The 17449-nt window shown below is 37.9% G+C and overlaps 3 protein-coding genes and 1 pseudogene across 7 annotated transcripts; 2 read left to right on the plus strand and 2 right to left on the minus strand.

Annotated features, from left to right (window-relative positions):
* Positions 1-1388: 1388 nt before the first annotated feature.
* LOC112527382 lies at positions 1389-3391 on the plus strand (annotated as a pseudogene).
* An 83-nt stretch (positions 3392-3474) lies between these two features.
* Positions 3475-7429, minus strand: LOC112527389 (mitochondrial outer membrane protein porin 2-like). Its single transcript, XM_025138009.1, has 6 exons — positions 7255-7429; positions 7097-7164; positions 4441-4551; positions 4259-4345; positions 3963-4171; positions 3475-3879 (listed from the first exon to the last, which is right to left on the minus strand). Exons 1-6 carry the CDS (start codon positions 7301-7303, stop codon positions 3573-3575), a joined length of 831 nt encoding a protein of 276 aa, XP_024993777.1. The 5' UTR covers positions 7304-7429; the 3' UTR covers positions 3475-3572.
* Positions 7430-9943: 2514 nt separating this feature from the next.
* LOC112520268 (calcium-transporting ATPase 2, plasma membrane-type-like) lies at positions 9944-14373 on the plus strand. 5 transcript variants are annotated; one of them, XM_025128606.1, is made up of 8 exons: positions 9944-10120; positions 10764-10818; positions 11097-12752; positions 12969-13030; positions 13133-13291; positions 13411-13582; positions 13714-14012; positions 14134-14373. In XM_025128606.1, exons 1-8 carry the CDS (start codon positions 9944-9946, stop codon positions 14371-14373), a joined length of 2820 nt encoding a protein of 939 aa, XP_024984374.1. The 5 variants fall into 5 exon arrangements, with proteins under 5 accessions (XP_024984374.1, XP_024984342.1, XP_024984350.1 ...); XM_025128574.1 differs by having other exon boundaries at positions 10764-10900; positions 11092-13030; XM_025128582.1 differs by having other exon boundaries at positions 10764-10822; positions 11092-13030.
* A 1027-nt stretch (positions 14374-15400) lies between these two features.
* Positions 15401-17131, minus strand: LOC112520295 (cyclin-D5-1-like). Its single transcript, XM_025128617.1, has 5 exons — positions 16867-17131; positions 16703-16789; positions 16264-16558; positions 16024-16157; positions 15401-15934 (listed from the first exon to the last, which is right to left on the minus strand). The coding sequence occupies exons 1-5, from the start codon at positions 17101-17103 to the stop codon at positions 15740-15742; spliced, it is 948 nt and encodes a 315-aa protein (XP_024984385.1). The 5' UTR covers positions 17104-17131; the 3' UTR covers positions 15401-15739.
* Positions 17132-17449: the final 318 nt, after the last annotated feature.

The following is a 17449-nucleotide window of genomic DNA, read 5'->3' on the forward strand; positions in this document are numbered from 1 at the left end:
TTTTTAAGGAAATGAATGAAAACCATACATGGGTGAGATAGGAATCGTAGGAAGGGAAAGTGAAAAAACTCTTGAATTTTTTTGAAAGGGTTTTTATTTATCTATACACTGTACACATAGTGACATAACTTTATTTAAATGACTATTTGGCAATTATTGAATGATTTGATGCAAAATGATTAAGTGGTCAGAATGATTAAAAGACTCTTATGATATAATGCAAAATGAAATATAATTGTTTGATAATTGTGTACAATGAAATTAGAGCTCTTAATGGTTAAGGGAGATCTGTGATACAAAATCATTCAAAGGGTTTTAGAACCATTAAGAGACAAACTTTTTTTTTGTCAAACAAGATTCATTTCTTAACGATTCAAAGGTTGCCTCTTAATGGAACTAAGGTAAACAAACAACCCCTAAGCCATCCCACCTCTGTCGAATTAGAACCAGAACCAATCTGTGTACTATCATCCATCCATACCACCATTTAACAAGCTTACTCATTTTTCACATCTATTAATCAATCTCAAACACTCGTTTAAACTTAATGAATCCAGTTCCAGCGGTCGATTCCGCCCATTCCAAAGCTCATTAAATTTTTCAACAGCCATTCTATATGACCATACACTTTTTCAAGCCAACAAACAAATTAATCAATCTCGAATTCAAGACAATAAACATGTTAATCAATCTTAAGTTCGAACACATAAATGTGTAATTCAAAATTCATGACGAGCATCGAACTCGGACATTGAAAAAATATTCGAGCTCAATCAGAGATGGACCTACAATTTTTTTCAATTGGTGACACCATTTGATTATAAGAAACAAATATAGGCATACTTTTTACAAAATCTATCATTGGTCTTTTCATTAGTCTTTTGTTTTTCATATGCTCAAGTTAAGTACTCAAGTCTCTTATTGCAAAATAGTTAAAATAAACATAATAAATCTGAAATTAAGAGCGAAAAAGTAAGAAAATGACACTAACGGTATTTAAACTTAGATCTTAGGTAGAAGAAAAGCCTTGCGAACCAACTCTACCAAGTGAAACCTGTGTCCTTATTGTAGTTTTAAAATATATATGGTGACATACAACAAATTGGTATGGAGGCACCTTTCACGACCCTATAATTTCTTACACTACGACTAATGAACAAAGCGGTGGCCCGTGCCACCACATGGGTCCGTTTCTTAGCTCGATTCTGATATTATTTTCTTGAGCTAAGCCCAAAAAAACTTAATACTTAGGGGCCATTTACCAAACGCTTATCCGGATAAGCGCTTATGAAATCACATTACCTTCTCAGATGAATATGGCAAGAACAAGAATCTTACCCGTTAAGAACGAAGGTAAGGACAGAGTCTTACCTGGTAAGTGAGGGTGACGACTCTTATCACAGTTAGCGCTTACCAGGTAATTTGTTGCATACGATACCGTTTCGATAGACTAAAAGCTTACACGGTAAATAAGTGATTGTGTTGAATTTTACCGGTAAGCGTTTATCCGGGTAAGTGTTTGGTAAAGTCCCCTTAGACTCAATAAAAGCATCTCCATCAGGTATGTTATATTTTCTCGGTTTCTATAAATTTGGAGATTTCTCCACTCTTTTTATCTCTATTTTAGAGAAGAGTTTAACATAGTTGTTAAGCAGACGTTCCCAAATATTTAAAATTTCTAAAATAGCATAGTTGCTTGGAGATATAAGAGACCTATATAAAGATGCCCAGGGTTCACCTAGAAATTATGACATCATAAGCTAATTGTTATGGAGAAAGTAGAGGTGTTTTTCATCCCATCGCCACTTATGGGACATGTCGGTCAGATTGTTCAGCTGGCCAACCACATGGTCACTCGATTTCACCATCTCACCATTACCGTACTTGTCATGCACCTCCCTATTGATCAGATTGGCACCAATTACATCCACTCCCTTGATGATGACCGCAATCGAATCAAATTTATACAATTCCCTCCTGTAGATCCTAATTCTTTTCCAGATTGCCCAACTGCCGGTTTCCTGGCTGATGCCATCATTGAACACCATAAGCCCATCATCAGAGAGCTTGTGGCTGCTCGCTTTGATGGGTCTAATCGAACCCCTCGACTCTCTGCATTGGTCGTTGACATGTTTTGTACATCAACCATTGATGTTGGCAAGGAATTTGGTGTCCCTACCTACATGTTCTTCACCTCAAATGCAGCTTTTCTTGGAATTATGTTTTATTTTCAGATCCTCCATGATGAAGGAGGTCAGGAGATATCTGAATTGGCAAACTTGGGCACTCCGTTGATAATCCCAAGCTATGCTAAGCCAGTTCCTCCTAGCGTGTTGCCCTTTGTGCTTTTGGACAAGGACTCTTGGTCCAAAAGGTTTATTCAGTATACCCGCAAATATAAAGAAGCCAAGGGTATAATCATAAACACGTTTCTAGAGTTAAAGCCTCATGCCCTCCTTTCCTATGACGATAAAACACCTCCCGTCTACACGGTGGGTCCCATGCTAAAACCCGAAAAGCCTACTCGAAACAATGAGCTACTGCAGTGGTTGGAAGGTCAACCAAAGTCATCGGTACTGCTCCTATGCTTCGGATCCAGGGGGTGGTTCGAGGTGGACCAAGTGAGAGAGATAGCAATTGCTATAGAGAGGAGCGGATACAGGTTCATATGGTCCCTGCGCCGACCTTCATCTGAAGACCAAAAAGGGTTCCCAGGGGAGTACACAGACTACAACGAAATCCTACCGGATGGGTTCCTCGAGCGTACAGCCGAAAGGGGCAAAGTGGTTGGCTGACTCCCGCAGACAGCGGTGCTGGCTCATGTTGCAGTTGGGGGATTCATATCCCACTGTGGGTGGAACTCCATACTGGAGAGTCTCTGGAACGGAGTTCCAATTGCCACATGGCCAATGTACGCCGAGCAACAGTTAGATGCGCATCAATTGGTTAAAGAACTGGGTTTGGCAGTGGAAATCTCGTTGGATTATAACCAATTAAACGAGAATCAGAGTTTGGTGTCAGCTGAAGACATTGAGAAGGGAATAAGGCAGGTGATGGATGGCAATAGTGAGGTTCGAGCAAACATGGCAGAAATGAGAGCAAAAAGCCGAATGGCACTGGAAGAAGGAGGTTCATCATTCACCAGTTTGAGACACCTTGTAGACGATTTCATGTAACTGGCTTTTGAAGAAAAAAATCTGTGCTGGTAGAACATTATTTCCTACAAGTTTCTGTGAAACCCATCTATGGCTGTGTGACTGTAACTTTCCATCTCCTATATCAACATTATGAATTGTGACCATAAAGAGAGCAGTATACAATCAATTATAGCTACCCTAAGAACAAGAATAAAATGTGCATGCCCATTTAGAACCCAAACATTGGGAAAAAGGGACCACCAAAATGGCCTTGATATTTATCCAAAAAAAAATAATGAAAGCCTAGATGCATCAATGTATGCTGGAACTAATTATTGATTCAATGCTCCCCTTGAAAGCCATCGAAGGAGAGAAATGGTAAAATAGAAATATAATATATTTGTAAGCATAATATCACATAGCACAAAATTTGGATCAAGGTTTAAGAGCAAGAGCCAAACCGAACCTGGGAGTTTTGTCCAAGGCTTTAGTGTCCAGCTCACTGGATACGGTCACGAGTGATTTTGGAATAATCTCATGCTGCAAGAGGGTACCTAGCTTCCCATGATTGTTGAGCTTGGCCTTGACCACTGTTAGACCATCAACTGCATAAGACCCTCCAACAGTGAAGGTGTTCTCATTTGTCGAGAACCTTCTGGTAATCTCCCCTACAGCAGCAGTCTTCTGTACTAGATCAAAATGGTGAATATATGATGCCCTTATCGTGTCCCCTTTGTCACCCCTGAAAATAATTTGTATTCCATCATCCCAACATGTGCTGATAAGTAGATTTAACATTTTGAGTGGTTCATGCCGAATGCTTACAGGACTATGGAAGCACTAGAATCTGGTTTGTTAACACTGATGCCAGCAGTGTACTTGGTCAATTTGCTAGAAGATGTCTCATAGCATGCCTCTGCACCAATGGCAAATGTTGGAGTGCCAATTGTAGCTGAAAGAACGATGGTCGGGGTTTGATTCAAAGCAACTGCTGATGTTAAAGTAGCATGGTAATGAAAGTACTGAACCTCGAACTGTGAAAAAAGGCATAACGTGTAGTGAAAACCCCCACGTTACGTGAAGAAATGAATAAACAGGTATCTAGGCGTCGAAGACTGTACCTTGCCACATTTAAAATCAGGCAGCTTGAATGAAGCAATGGTCTTTGTTGAGGGCACAATCTCCGTGAAAGTTAATGTCGTAGCAATCTGCAGAATCAGTGTAAAAGTGAAGTGGATGCACGTAATGACGTAATAAAGGTTGAATCTGATGGTATCTGAAGATCAGAAGTAAAAAAGCATACATTTGATTGGGTATCAAATTTGACATCAATTAACGTGTTCCTGTATTTGTACAATGCTCCCACATCTCCAGTTGACAGACCACCTTTCTTTGTTGCAGTGGATGTAAGTGTCTGCAATTGAGCAATAAAACAGATTGATATGTGTACACATTGACCTTTCCACGTCCAAGTAAATTACATGAATGACATAAACCAGTTCCTTTCTACCTGCTGGAGTTGATTTCTTCTCTATGGGTGACTAATTGAAGACATGCCCAGGCTAAAAGCCAGTTAATGCATAGACTCACTGAATCCAGGCAAAGGAATGCTTTAATTGTTTATATTTGAAGTATTATGTCCAACCACTTCTTCAATGACATAAGTAAAGGACCGGTAATTAGCCTAAAAATAGATCTTCTTCACAACTATGTAGAACGTACCAGAACGATACACCAAGCGAAAATCAAATATTGCTCTATTATTTCAGATGGGATGAATTATAAGAGAAAACTGGTGACTGAAGACATCTATAACGGGCGTTCCAGCATATTTATATGGCCTCCTCTCATGGTGGTCGTATATCAGAATTTAGTATATGATTTGTAGTTCATACATGCTGAGCTCTTATCCTATCACTAACAGATAACCAATTTTCTCATCTTTTGTAAATTTTATCAGAAATAACAAAGGACGAGCTTTATAACTAACTGTTGTCCACCAATGCTTAGCACATCTTCATCTCCCCTATCAAAACCATTGGAATGGCAATTATGTAGTCCATCTTATTTCCACTCAATCTAAACCATCCAGATTCCAACGTTTCACTAATCGTAGATCATTGACAAAGTGCAAAACAAAAGTTCACACTCAGGGGTAGACCTCGATGTGTCCTTTCATTAACACATATTAACATGCATTGCATACACTTCCTTCTTCGCATGATATTGTTACATCACCTCTTTCAGAATCCTATCATATGAGCTCCCTACATCAGATCCTTCTTGTGTTGCTAATATTCTCCACAAGTCTTCTGATCAAGAAAATAGCATCTGGTCTTGATCTCCCAATGCACCGTATCCTATAACCTCCCAACCCCCTCCCCCTACCTACTCTACCCCCAACCCACCCTACCCTCCGACCCCCTTGGCCTGCCTCACCTCCTCTACCCCTCAACCGTGATATAACCAAATTGATTTTCCGAAACCTTATTCTCAACTATCAACATTTGCTCACCAACCCACTTTTTAAAGAAATTGACAAAGTAATATTTTCATTTATTCATCAAAAGAAACATCCCTTTTGAAGCAAGAATTGTTTCATTTTATGGCTCATAAGCTTGATCTATCAATAATTACAGTTTTGAGTAATTCCTTTATTCCTGTAAACTGGGACCAGGACTCTTCCTCCATTCTTTTGGTATTCTCTGTTCTTATGAATGAAATCGAATAAAATATTTTGTCAAACTACTGAACTAGACGTACGGACGTGATCCTATCAGACCCTAAAGCTTTTTACAAATTCTTATCTTTATCAATGCCCACTCCACTTCAACATAACGGTTCCATGTACAGATTTCGACCAGTATCATAAGAAGAGTTATCAAGTCCCCTTATGCTCGCCTTAGTGTTTCTGTTGACAACTTATTAAAACAAAATTCCCCCATCTTCTCTGACCTTGTCATCTTAGACTAAGAGTCCCCAGTTCTCTTCCTTGATGTTACTTGATCCTTGTTTCTCCTTTCTCTTACCTTAATCAACACCATTCATCATTTTTCCCTCTCTTTTTGTCTTAATTTCTTGCACGGATATTCATATGTCTTATCTACAGTTTCTCTTAATGCTTTGTTAGTTCCCTATTGGCTTGTTTATACTTCTTTCTGCTCTCTACATTCTTACACTCATTCTTGAGCTTATAGCATTCTTTTCTCCTTGATGCCCATTTGATGAACCCCCATTACACCACCAAATGTCTTTAGTTTGATCACTACTTCCTATAATTTCTCCTACCATCTCCGTTTTGCTACCATTGAAATGCATTTGTAGTTTGTTCCAGGAATCCAGGTCCTATTAGCATCCCCTTTGGAATCAAAAGTCCCCCTCTTTAACCATTTGATAATTGAATGTACTTGCACTATCCCCTTTTAGGTTCCACCACATAATTCTATGGTGCTCAACACTCCTATCTTGTGTTCGGATAACTATCTACAATTTTTGCAAGCCACTCGACCCCCTTTCTTAGTAAGTACGAAGTCTCTCTTACTGGAATTTGACCACTACCAACGGTCATTAGATGAGAATCACATGTTCTAGAGTAAGTATTTGCAACCAGCACATCATAAGCTACGGTAAATTTCACCATTTTATCTTCTTGATTCCTAGTACCATACTAAGACCTGCATGAGCTCTTTCAGAACCTCCATTCCCATTACTTCCATGACTATTAAGATCACATCCTATAAAAAATGGATACAGACCATTGCAAGTTCCTGGAGGTCAAACGTAGTAATACTTAATATCCAAGGAACAAATATGACAACAAAAACTACACAACGTATAAATAAAACTTACGCAATTACGTTAACTCTAAAAATTGTTCACAGAGAAGCCCTAAATCGATGAGTCAAATTTCATAAGATTCCCGTATTAAGAGCAATGAAGAAATTGCATATGGAACATACCACTCCGGTAGCACTGGTGGTTGAAACAGAAAATTTCTGATCCGACAAGTAATCCCTCGTCAGAAGATCTAAGACATAAACAAGAATTCCTGTATACTTAATCCAAAGTTCATTTACAATAATATAGAAAGATGAATTGCGTATTGAATTGAGAATACCTTTGGCTTTCTTGCCGATGTCGGAGAAGAGTCCTGGTCCGCTGTTCATTGCTGCTGCAGAAGAAGTTGAAGGAGAAAGAGGTGCGTTTTGATGGCGTAGAAATTCAACGAAAGAGAGGGAGGACGGGGGGCGGATTCGTGACTGTCACCAACTACGGTGCTAGGTTGCGCTTTCACCCCCGAACGGGCACGTGCCTGATTCGGAACACAAAAGGGGTCACATGTCCATATGCTATGACGTCCATGTCTTTGTTCATCAATTTACAGTAATGCAGTAAGTTGCAAAAGTATATATGATCACATGTGCTATGAACTTTTTTTATATGATTAAACATATCAAAAAAGGACACGGTCGATTTGGTAAACCCAAAGGTCGCTGGAAAAGGTTGGCATTATAGGTGAATTGATGCAACATGTGTTTAATCGTATATGGTTAAGTGTGTATACCAGGGATAAGCATACATGATTTTGTAACTTCTCGCATTCTTGCAAATTGACTGTCTTATCGTTTGAACCTGACCATATATATTTGACTTTAGAAAATCATCCGCAAATGTGTATCTAGTGACACAGCGAACCTATTGATGTGGGTGATTAATGTTGATGTGTCATTGAACATTATACGTCAAAAGCATTGGGTTATTGGAATGGAACATGGCAGATAATCAAAACAGACATTCAAAATTTTCACTACTAGGTGTTATTTGTAAAGTATAAGCATCTGTTTGGATCTTCAATTTAAAACTCTTAACAATAATGAATTTATTACTAAAAGATTTTATTCAATATTCTTCAAACTCGTATTATTGGTCATTTAAGCTTACATTTTGTATCTCACGATTGAGATGATTAATTTGGATATATTTTAAACATAAGATACATGCACCTTCATGTCTGTTTGATCAGATTCTTCTAACTCAATGTAGGTTAGAAAAGTGTGAAATGCTCCCATTCATATTTGGCACTGTAATTTAAATATTTTGAAGCTAAAAATAAATATCAGAGTTTTAACAGTCTAACTTTACTTTCTCAAAAGAACTCCTACTCTGTCTCTTTCACTAACAAGCCATTAGGGTCATCGACAGTTTATCGTTTGTATACTGATACCCATCTTGTTGCACCTCTTATTTAGATACGTCAAGTTTTATAGTTTTCCATGAATAATTTGATACCAAATAGTATGTTGTTGTGTTCGTAGACTCCTCCCACATCTCTATTTGACACGTCACCTTTTCTTGTTGCATTTGATGTACTTAGTAATAAACGAGATTTTTGTTCATAGAAAATCCATATTGGAGTAGCCAAGTTTCATAAGATTGGAGGGAGTGAAGAAATTGCATAACTCCAGTAACACTTGGTCGTTGAAACAAAACATTTTCGATTCGACGATGAGTAAGTCATCGGGAGCATATCTAGACGCAACAAAAAAAAAGTAGGTGAAAACTAGGTCATCCATTTGAAGTTGTTACTGAAATAAAGGAATGTGAATTGAGAATTACCTTTGACTTTCTTGCTGAAGTTGGTGAAGAGTCATGATTTAACGTTTATTGTTGTTTTAAAGAAAATGAAGAAGAAATCTGTGAAGACATAAATAATTTAGGTATCTGGTAGTAATTAGAAGACGATCGTTGTCCAGAGCAAGATATTCTGCAACCAACTGCTTTGATTTGGAATAATGAGCCGATTAACGTTCCATCAAAACACACCTTATCATGACTAAGAGCAAACTACACTCTAATTGTATTTAATAAAATAGTTTTATTGTTAACCAATCCATGAAAACGTCTTTGAAAAAAGTATAATCAAAACTATTAGATTTTAAATAATACCAAGACACGTTCGTTTAGCATTTTGCTTTTAAATGTACATATAAAAAACAAAAATCACAAATATATAAAAGTTAAAACATGTTTGTTAATAGTTTAATAAACTTAATAAAACTCACAACTTGTGTTATTCAATTATATATGATTGTTTGGTAGTGACTTATTCAGTAAGCTTCTATGAGAAAACTTTTATAAAAAAAATCAAATCGCCCTTTCAATTAAAAAAACACGCTCATTTATATATGAAAAAACTTTTGAAAATAAAAACTTTCACAATTTATATATACAAATCGATTTACAAAACACGATTTTATTTTCAATACATGAGTTAATGAAAAATAAATAAAAGATTCCGTAATAAAAACCCGATAAGTATATATAATATATGTATCACTATTCAGTTGTTCAGTAAATTTGACATGCATGGCGTAATATAATTCGAACATACTAATTATAATTAAGCTCAAAATTCAAAAAAACTAGTGTTAAAGATGTATCATATATAGAAGAAGAACGCGGTCATTCCGTTTCCAGGACAATCGGATCAAAATTTGCCCCCATTTCGGATCACTCTCCAGACTCTGCTTTTCCCAGCTGAAACAGAGACATCTACCTTTTTACGATTTTCGAACTGATTTCTTCAACACTTGGATTTCGAGCATCTGAAATTTCTTAGTCATTTCTCTTTGATTTTTTCCTTTCTTTTTCTTCTGTTTCTCAAGGTCTATGAATACGCCATGTTTGCCCAGGAAGAAACAACCAGTGTTGATTTTGAGATTTGATGGCTTACTTTGGTTGAACAACAGAGAGGGTTTTCAGTCACTCGTTCGTTGATCGTTTGGATCTGGAAGGAGGGAAAGGAGATGGAGACTTATTTAAAACAGAATTTCGGTGGAGTGAAACCCAAACATTCGTCGGACGAGACGTTGAAGAACTGGAGGACTCTGTGTGGTGTCGTCAAGAATCCTAAGCGACGGTTTCGGTTCACTGCAAACCTCGTCAAGCGTCATGAGGCTGCTGCCATGCGCCGTGGCAATCAGGTCAGCACTCTCGATTTTACTATTTTTTTTTACAGATTTACACAAAAACAACAGACCTCAGATGGACTATTCTCGCGCCTGTGCATTCCAACATATATCAGAATTTCTTCCACTTCTATTGTAATTATGAGAAGAAGTGCATGTCTCTCTTCGGATGAAGGAAATGCAGTACTGTTTCTGCACTATAATTCGTGATTGGTTAACGCATGCATTGTAGTCTGATTTACGATGGTTGCAGTGATTTTGAATCTAGACTGGAGTTTTCGACTTTATCTTTTGACTTTATTCAAGAGTCGAACGTGTCACGATTTTATAAATTTATTCAGAAAACCCCACGAAAAATAAAATAAAACCATGTGTCAGTTTGACGACAACATTCCATGTTAACTTCCTTGGAAGTGTAGCCCATTCTTAAGATTATAAGTGTACTTACTGGATGATTTGAGTTCTATGTTTCTCAAGAATTTGAACAGTTTGCCATTTGCAGATAAATTAAATTAATGTTCATCATCTTAGTTGTATTTCTTGGAGAAGATTGTATGATCTCCTAATTCTGTCACAACCAATGCTTTGCAAGTTACATGATTTCATCCAAATAGTTAGCCACAGTTTGACTTACTAATCATACCTTGAATGGTTACAGGAGAAGTTAAGAGTAGCGGTTTTGGTGTCGAAGGCTGCATTGCAATTTTTACAAGGTGAGTTCTTAGTACTTGTTTATATGCATGTATCGCATCTATATGTATATAGGAAAATTAATCTACTCCTGATATGGATAATGTTGAAAAAGAGAGCTTCCCACATACAAGCACTCTATATGTCCACCTAGTCGCCTATACGTCTTGTGAGTGGGAAGCCTCTTCCTTGACCAATATATATGTATGCTTCAAGTTGACTGTATATAACTCTTCAGTTCCTCCATCACAGAATGCCCTTTCTTCTTATTGGCTCCATTTTCATGATGTATTGAGCACAGGGGTGGAACCGGGCGACTATACAGTACCTGAGGAAGTCAAAGCCGCTGGTTATGAAATCTGTGCTGATGAACTAGGTTCCATTGTTGAAGGCCATGACCCCAAAAAGCTAAAGTTGCATGGTGGAGTAGATGGTATTGCAGCAAAGCTTAAGACGTCAACAACTGATGGACTTTCTACAGATAAGGAAGGGCTGAGCCGCAGACAGGAGCTTTTTGGAATTAACAAATTCACCGAGGCCGAACAAAAGAGCTTTTGGGTGTTTTTATGGGAAGCCCTTCAAGATATGACCTTGATGATCCTTGCTGTGTGTGCCTTTGTCTCTTTGATTGTTGGCATAGCAACAGAAGGCTGGCCTAAGGGGGCTCATGATGGTCTTGGAATTGTGGCAAGTATCTTGTTGGTAGTTTTTGTAACTGCAACAAGTGATTATCGCCAATCTTTACAGTTCAAGGATTTGGACAAAGAGAAGAAAAAGATATCTATTCAAGTTACCAGGAATGGGTACAGGCAAAAATTATCAATATATGAGCTCCTGCCTGGCGATATTGTACATCTTGCTATAGGAGATCAAGTCCCTGCAGATGGACTTTTCCTTTCTGGGTTTTCAGTCTCAATTGATGAATCCAGTTTGACAGGAGAGAGTGAGCCAGTAATGGTCAGTGCTGAAATTCCTTACTTGTTGTCTGGAACCAAGGTCCAAGATGGCTCATGCAAAATGTTAGTTACAACAGTAGGGATGAGAACCCAATGGGGAAAATTGATGGCAACTCTTAGTGAAGGGGGAGACGACGAAACTCCACTGCAGGTTAAGCTAAATGGAGTTGCAACCATCATTGGAAAGATAGGTCTTTTCTTTGCCTTGGTGACTTTTGCAGTTCTGGTGCAAAAGATGCTTACTCGTAAGATCATAGAAGGAACTCACTGGAGCTGGGCTGGCGATGATGCCTTAGAACTGTTGGAATACTTTGCCATTGCTGTCACCATTGTTGTTGTTGCAGTTCCAGAGGGATTGCCTTTGGCTGTCACGTTGAGCCTTGCATTTGCCATGAAAAAGATGATGAAGGACAAGGCACTTGTCCGCCATCTTGCAGCCTGTGAGACTATGGGGTCTGCAACAAGTATATGCAGCGATAAAACTGGGACGTTAACAACCAATCACATGACTGTAGTGAAAGCGTGCATTTGTACGGAAGTCATGGATTTGAACAAACAAGTCACCTCTGAGATCCCAGATAAGGCTTTAAAGCTTCTTCTACAATCAATATTCACCAACACAGGGGGAGAAGTTGTGATTAACCAACAAGGGAAACGTGAGATACTAGGAACCCCAACAGAGACAGCCATACTGGAGTTTGGATTGTCACTTGGAGGTGATTTCCAATCTGAGCGCCAAGCATCCAAAGTTCTCAGAGTTGAGCCTTTCAACTCTACGAAGAAACGAATGGGGGTGGTGCTGGAGCTTCCTGAAGGAGTAGTAAGAGCACATTGTAAAGGTGCTTCAGAAATAATCTTGGCTGCTTGTGATAAGATGATCAATGCAAATGGTGAAGTTGTGCCTCTTGACCAGGCATCCATTAAACATCTAAAGAGTACAATTGAGAGTTTTGCTGATGAAGCCCTTCGAACTTTATGTCTTGCTTATATAGACATCAAAAGTGATGTTTCGGCTGAAACTCCTATTCCAGCTTCTGGGTACACCTGTATTGGAATCGTGGGTATCAAAGATCCTGTGCGCCCAGGCGTCAAGGAGTCGGTAGCTATTTGTCGGGCAGCTGGTATAACCGTCCGTATGGTTACAGGAGACAACATAAATACCGCAAAGGCCATAGCTAGGGAATGTGGAATACTTACAGGTGATGGTATTGCAATAGAAGGTCCAGATTTCCGTGAAAAGAGTCTGGAGGAATTGGACAGACTAATTCCCAAGATTCAGGTACATCTTTTTTTCGTATGCATGCTTGTTAGAAGCACGAACTAGCTGCTGCAAATGTTCAGTAATGAAATTACCGTGAACTTATTGTTTTGCTTTATTTAGGTGATGGCTCGATCTTCTCCTCTGGATAAGCATACACTGGTGAAGCACTTGAGAACAACATTTGGCGAGGTTGTGGCAGTTACTGGTGATGGAACAAATGACGCCCCAGCACTTCATGAAGCAGATATTGGGCTTGCAATGGGCATTGCTGGGACTGAGGTGAGCAAGTAGATCTTCCTGACCTTATTCATAAAGGTTTTACCAGATGGATGTAAAAATTCTATGCAAGGATTTGAGAACGATCTTTGTTCTAACACGCATATTCTTCCAAATTTTAGGTAGCCAAAGAGAGCGCGGATGTTATTATTCTAGATGACAATTTCTCAACAATTGTGACCGTTGCCAGGTGGGGACGATCAGTCTACATTAACATTCAAAAGTTTGTACAGTTTCAGCTGACTGTCAATGTTGTTGCTTTGATAGTCAACTTCACTTCAGCTTGTTTGACAGGTACAACACATCTTCTTCTTCCATATTATTGCTACACTCTTCTTGCTTCCAGATAGCACCAACTGTTAATTTCAAAAACTCACTTGGTGTCATGTTCTTACTGGTTCTTTGTCCTTCTAACGTAATTACAGGAAGCGCTCCCCTCACAGCTGTTCAGCTGTTGTGGGTGAACATGATCATGGATACATTAGGAGCCCTGGCACTAGCAACTGAACCTCCAAATGACGAATTAATGAAGAGACCTCCAGTTGGAAGAACGGGAAATTTTATCAGTGGTGTTATGTGGCGGAATATCATGGGGCAGTCTTTGTACCAATTCGTAGTGATATGGCTACTTCAGTCAAAAGGAAAATCATATTTCAGTCTTCATGGAGATGATTCCGATTTGATCCTTAATACCCTCATTTTCAATGCCTTTGTCTTCTGCCAGGTATATATACAACTTCTCATACACATCTTGCTAAAATGTTGCATTTTTGAAGAGACTAAAAACATGATGGTCATCTGCAATTTGTGATCAAATACTCATGTTGGATTATAATGTGTTGCAGCTATTTAACGAGATAAACTCAAGAGAAATGGAGAAAGAAGACGTTTCAGATGGCATATGGGACAACAACGTGTTTGTAAGCGTTATCTTTGCAACATTCATTTTCCAGGTGATAATAGTCGAGTACCTGGGTGCCTTTGCAAATACATCACCACTAACAATCATGCAATGGTTCTATAGCATTTTTATCGGGTATTTAAGCATGCCGATTGCTGTCTATTTGAAGAGGATCCCTATTTAAGGTCACACGATACAAAAGCTACTACTTAAAAAGAAAAAAAAGATATGATCCTTTAGCTTGTTAGAAAATGGGTAGAGTTAGAAGGTTTTGCCATCCAAAATATTACTGTGATGGGAATTCTTGAACAGGTAGGACTTGATTTTAGCCTTTTCATCATGATTTCAGTTTTCTCTTGTCTCTGTGAGATACCACCAGATTCCATTTTCACCTTGGGGATGGGACTTGGGAGGTGGTTGTTGCCAAATTATCTCAAGAGAATGCGCATTTAAGTATGTTGATGATGAATCTGTTTATGTATAAGAAGGTTGGGCTGGCTAGTTGTGTAGTTAATCATTTTACTTCTTCTTTTCACTGCTTATAGTTATAGGGTAGTGAGTGGCATGTGAATTTTAACTTTTTGAATGAAAATATCCTGTAAAGTTCTTTTCTTAACTTCTAAATCCATTCATCCATCATTGTTTTTTACTTTTTGGCATTCCTTTACCTGTACAGGTATGCATAAAAGTAATTGAATATGTTTCCTTGGTTATTAGAGTGTTCATTTTTTTATTTGTTGCAATTTTAACGAATCCTGTGTATAATGGCAAAATAGGGGTCAACATTCAACCTAAGCTAGGAGTAAACTCCTCACAAGATTCATAATCATGATCTCTTTTAAGATTGGCAATAATAAGAAACAAGGTGCAATTATTTATACAGTTTAGTCTTTGTTCACTTCTGGTTACATCAAAATAATTAGGACCCAGCAAGCTATAGCCAACAGTAAAAGAGGGGGCATCCCACTCACCATAAAGCCAGATACACACTCAATATCTCAAACCAACCCAAACCCATTTCAGCTTTCATTGTCCATTATTTGATGATTCTTTCTTTCTTGCCACCCAACAAATGCATCAAATCAAATCAAATCATGACTCTCCATTCCCTAAACATCCTCCTCATGGCTTTCAGCCTTTTGAAAGTAGTCACCATTCCAAGCCTCAATTTCAAAGACACATATACACAAAAATAGTACAATCTTTATCCAGAACTAAAGCTTAAAAGGGTAGTGAAAAGACGATTGAATTCAACAAAAAAGTAAAGAAAAGAAAAAAACCCCATTTAACAATCTTTGATAGACACCTCTTTTTACTGTATGTTAAACTTTACCATCCATCCTCCTTCAGTAACAATGCCCTTCACTAGTTTCCACTAGCTGAAATTTCTCATGGGCATTTGATATTCAAATCCCTTTTATATGGTAACCTCCATATCATACCATATGTTGGTAGATTAGTATTCCCAAAACTCAAATCTCTTATTTGGTTAAAGATCACCCCGATCAACTCCAATCAACGAATCCATGCCTTGTCTAAACAAAATGCTACTATGATCGCCTACTCGTCTTCTGCAACGGGCATTTTTGTTCCAACCCATTGTATGCAAGCTTCCTCTTGATGCCAACGGTGGATGACGGGCTCCAATGATTTCTAAATGAACCAAAAGAATTCATACTCTCTGGGGTGTTGTTCTTTTTAGTCTCAATCCCCTTCAAAAGATTGTAACATTGATATATACCTTCCTGCTTCAGAATAATGAACAAAAATGTCAAGATTAAACCAACAACATTCATGTTGGAATTTTTTTTTTTTTTTTTTTTTGAAAACTTACTTTTTCAAGAGAGTGAAGTGATGATACAACACCAATCTTGAACTCCAATGTGTTTCTTGTTGGTTGATCATCACAAGCTAACAAGACTGCTGCTATGGCAACAACAGATGGCCTATGATCCATCAAATTAACCTCTGTAATATATATATATATATAAAACAACCTCAAATTTATAAACAATTTCAAGATTATATTAAAAAAATCCGAAATCGAAATCAAGCTTCAAAGATTAAAAACCACCTTTGGAGAAATCAAATATGAGTCCAATAGCTTTGGAGACTAGAAACTGATTACAGCCACATTCATCACAAATCTTGGAGAAGAAATGGTGAAGATAAGCAAATGGAGTAATGCAACACATTTTCCATTCCAATGTTGTCAATACCATCAACTCCATTCTCTGAATCACACTGCTTTCAAAGTTGTACCCTTGTGCTTTATAATGAGACAATGATGGCACAATTTGTTCCTCCATTTTAGCAGCCAAAGATAAGCATGCAATGCACAGCAATTGAATTGCCCATTCTTTCCCATTCTATGAACACCATCAATTCATTAATCAGATTCCATTCCTTTTTTGGACTTTGAACTCAAAACAACTTCAATTTTGAAAAAATCTAAGAAACTGTAAAATGATGATAATTTTGGTGTTGTAATCGTGCAAATACACAAAACTTACATCGATAACTCTCGTCGAATTGAATCGATCAAAGTATGTCAAAGAGAGATAAGCGGTACGAAAATGAAACCCCAAAATTTCCCTAGTCTGCATCAAATTGAAAAACTCAATGAACTCAAGAACGAACAAGAGTGAAATCAAAAGAATAACAGAAGGATTCGTACACTGAGAATCCAATTAATGGCATCTAATCGAGCACATTTGAACCATTTTCTAGTATGGTCGTCGTCATCGCAAACACAACCGTAATCTTTTGATTTCGATTCTCTTTCGATCAAACATCGTATATAGTGATCATCTTCGGATTTAGGTATCGAAACCTTAAGTTTGATTTCGTTTAACGAGGATTCATCTTCTTCGCACAAGAGACTTGGTAGAGAAAATGTAGTGCCGGAATCCATGGAAAAGGAAAATTGAAGCAGTGGGTTTGATGAAGGATTTTGTGTGTTTGGATGGATCGAGGAAATCTAGAGATAGAAAGGGCGCGAAATGGGGGGAAAGTGGTGAGTAGCAGCGATTTCGGTGCCGCCAAATTTTGCTCATCAGATATATAGAAAAGAAGTGGGACTCGTGGTCAGTTTTTCATTTTCTTTACTATTTTATTTTTTTTAAACGTTTTTTGTTTTTTTATTCTTTTTAACATTCTCGTTAAATTATTAGGTTTCCTTCACCAACTGATATTATATGGATTCATGATAATTTATTCATGGTGAAACTTTAGGGGAAAAAAAGAAAAACTAAACCACT

This window comes from Cynara cardunculus (genome assembly GCF_001531365.2).
Source record: "Cynara cardunculus var. scolymus isolate 2C chromosome LG 1, CcrdV1, whole genome shotgun sequence".
In the NCBI taxonomy this organism is placed as follows: domain Eukaryota; kingdom Viridiplantae; phylum Streptophyta; class Magnoliopsida; order Asterales; family Asteraceae; genus Cynara; species Cynara cardunculus.

Bases quoted from the DNA above. Each gene is read 5' to 3' on its own strand.
- LOC112527389 (XM_025138009.1), bottom strand. From the start codon at position 7,303: ATGAACAGCGGACCAGGACTCTTCTCCGACATCGGCAAGAAAGCCAAA. The intron at 7,165-7,254 runs GTATTCTCAATT...TTTATGTCTTAG, and splicing joins CATCGGCAAGAAAGCCAAAG to ATCTTCTGACGAGGGATTAC. The intron at 4,172-4,258 runs GTACAGTCTTCG...CTTTTTTCACAG, and splicing joins CTGATTTTAAATGTGGCAAG to TTCGAGGTTCAGTACTTTCA.
- LOC112520268 (XM_025128574.1), top strand. From the start codon at position 9,944: ATGGAGACTTATTTAAAACAGAATTTCGGTGGAGTGAAACCCAAACAT. The intron at 13,031-13,132 runs GTACATCTTTTT...TGCTTTATTTAG, and splicing joins GACTAATTCCCAAGATTCAG to GTGATGGCTCGATCTTCTCC. The intron at 13,583-13,713 runs GTACAACACATC...ACGTAATTACAG, and splicing joins CACTTCAGCTTGTTTGACAG to GAAGCGCTCCCCTCACAGCT.
- LOC112520295 (XM_025128617.1), bottom strand. From the start codon at position 17,103: ATGGATTCCGGCACTACATTTTCTCTACCAAGTCTCTTGTGCGAAGAA. The intron at 16,559-16,702 runs GTAAGTTTTGTG...TGGTGTTCATAG, and splicing joins ATTCGACGAGAGTTATCGAT to AATGGGAAAGAATGGGCAAT. The intron at 15,935-16,023 runs GTAAGTTTTCAA...ATTCTGAAGCAG, and splicing joins CACTTCACTCTCTTGAAAAA to GAAGGTATATATCAATGTTA.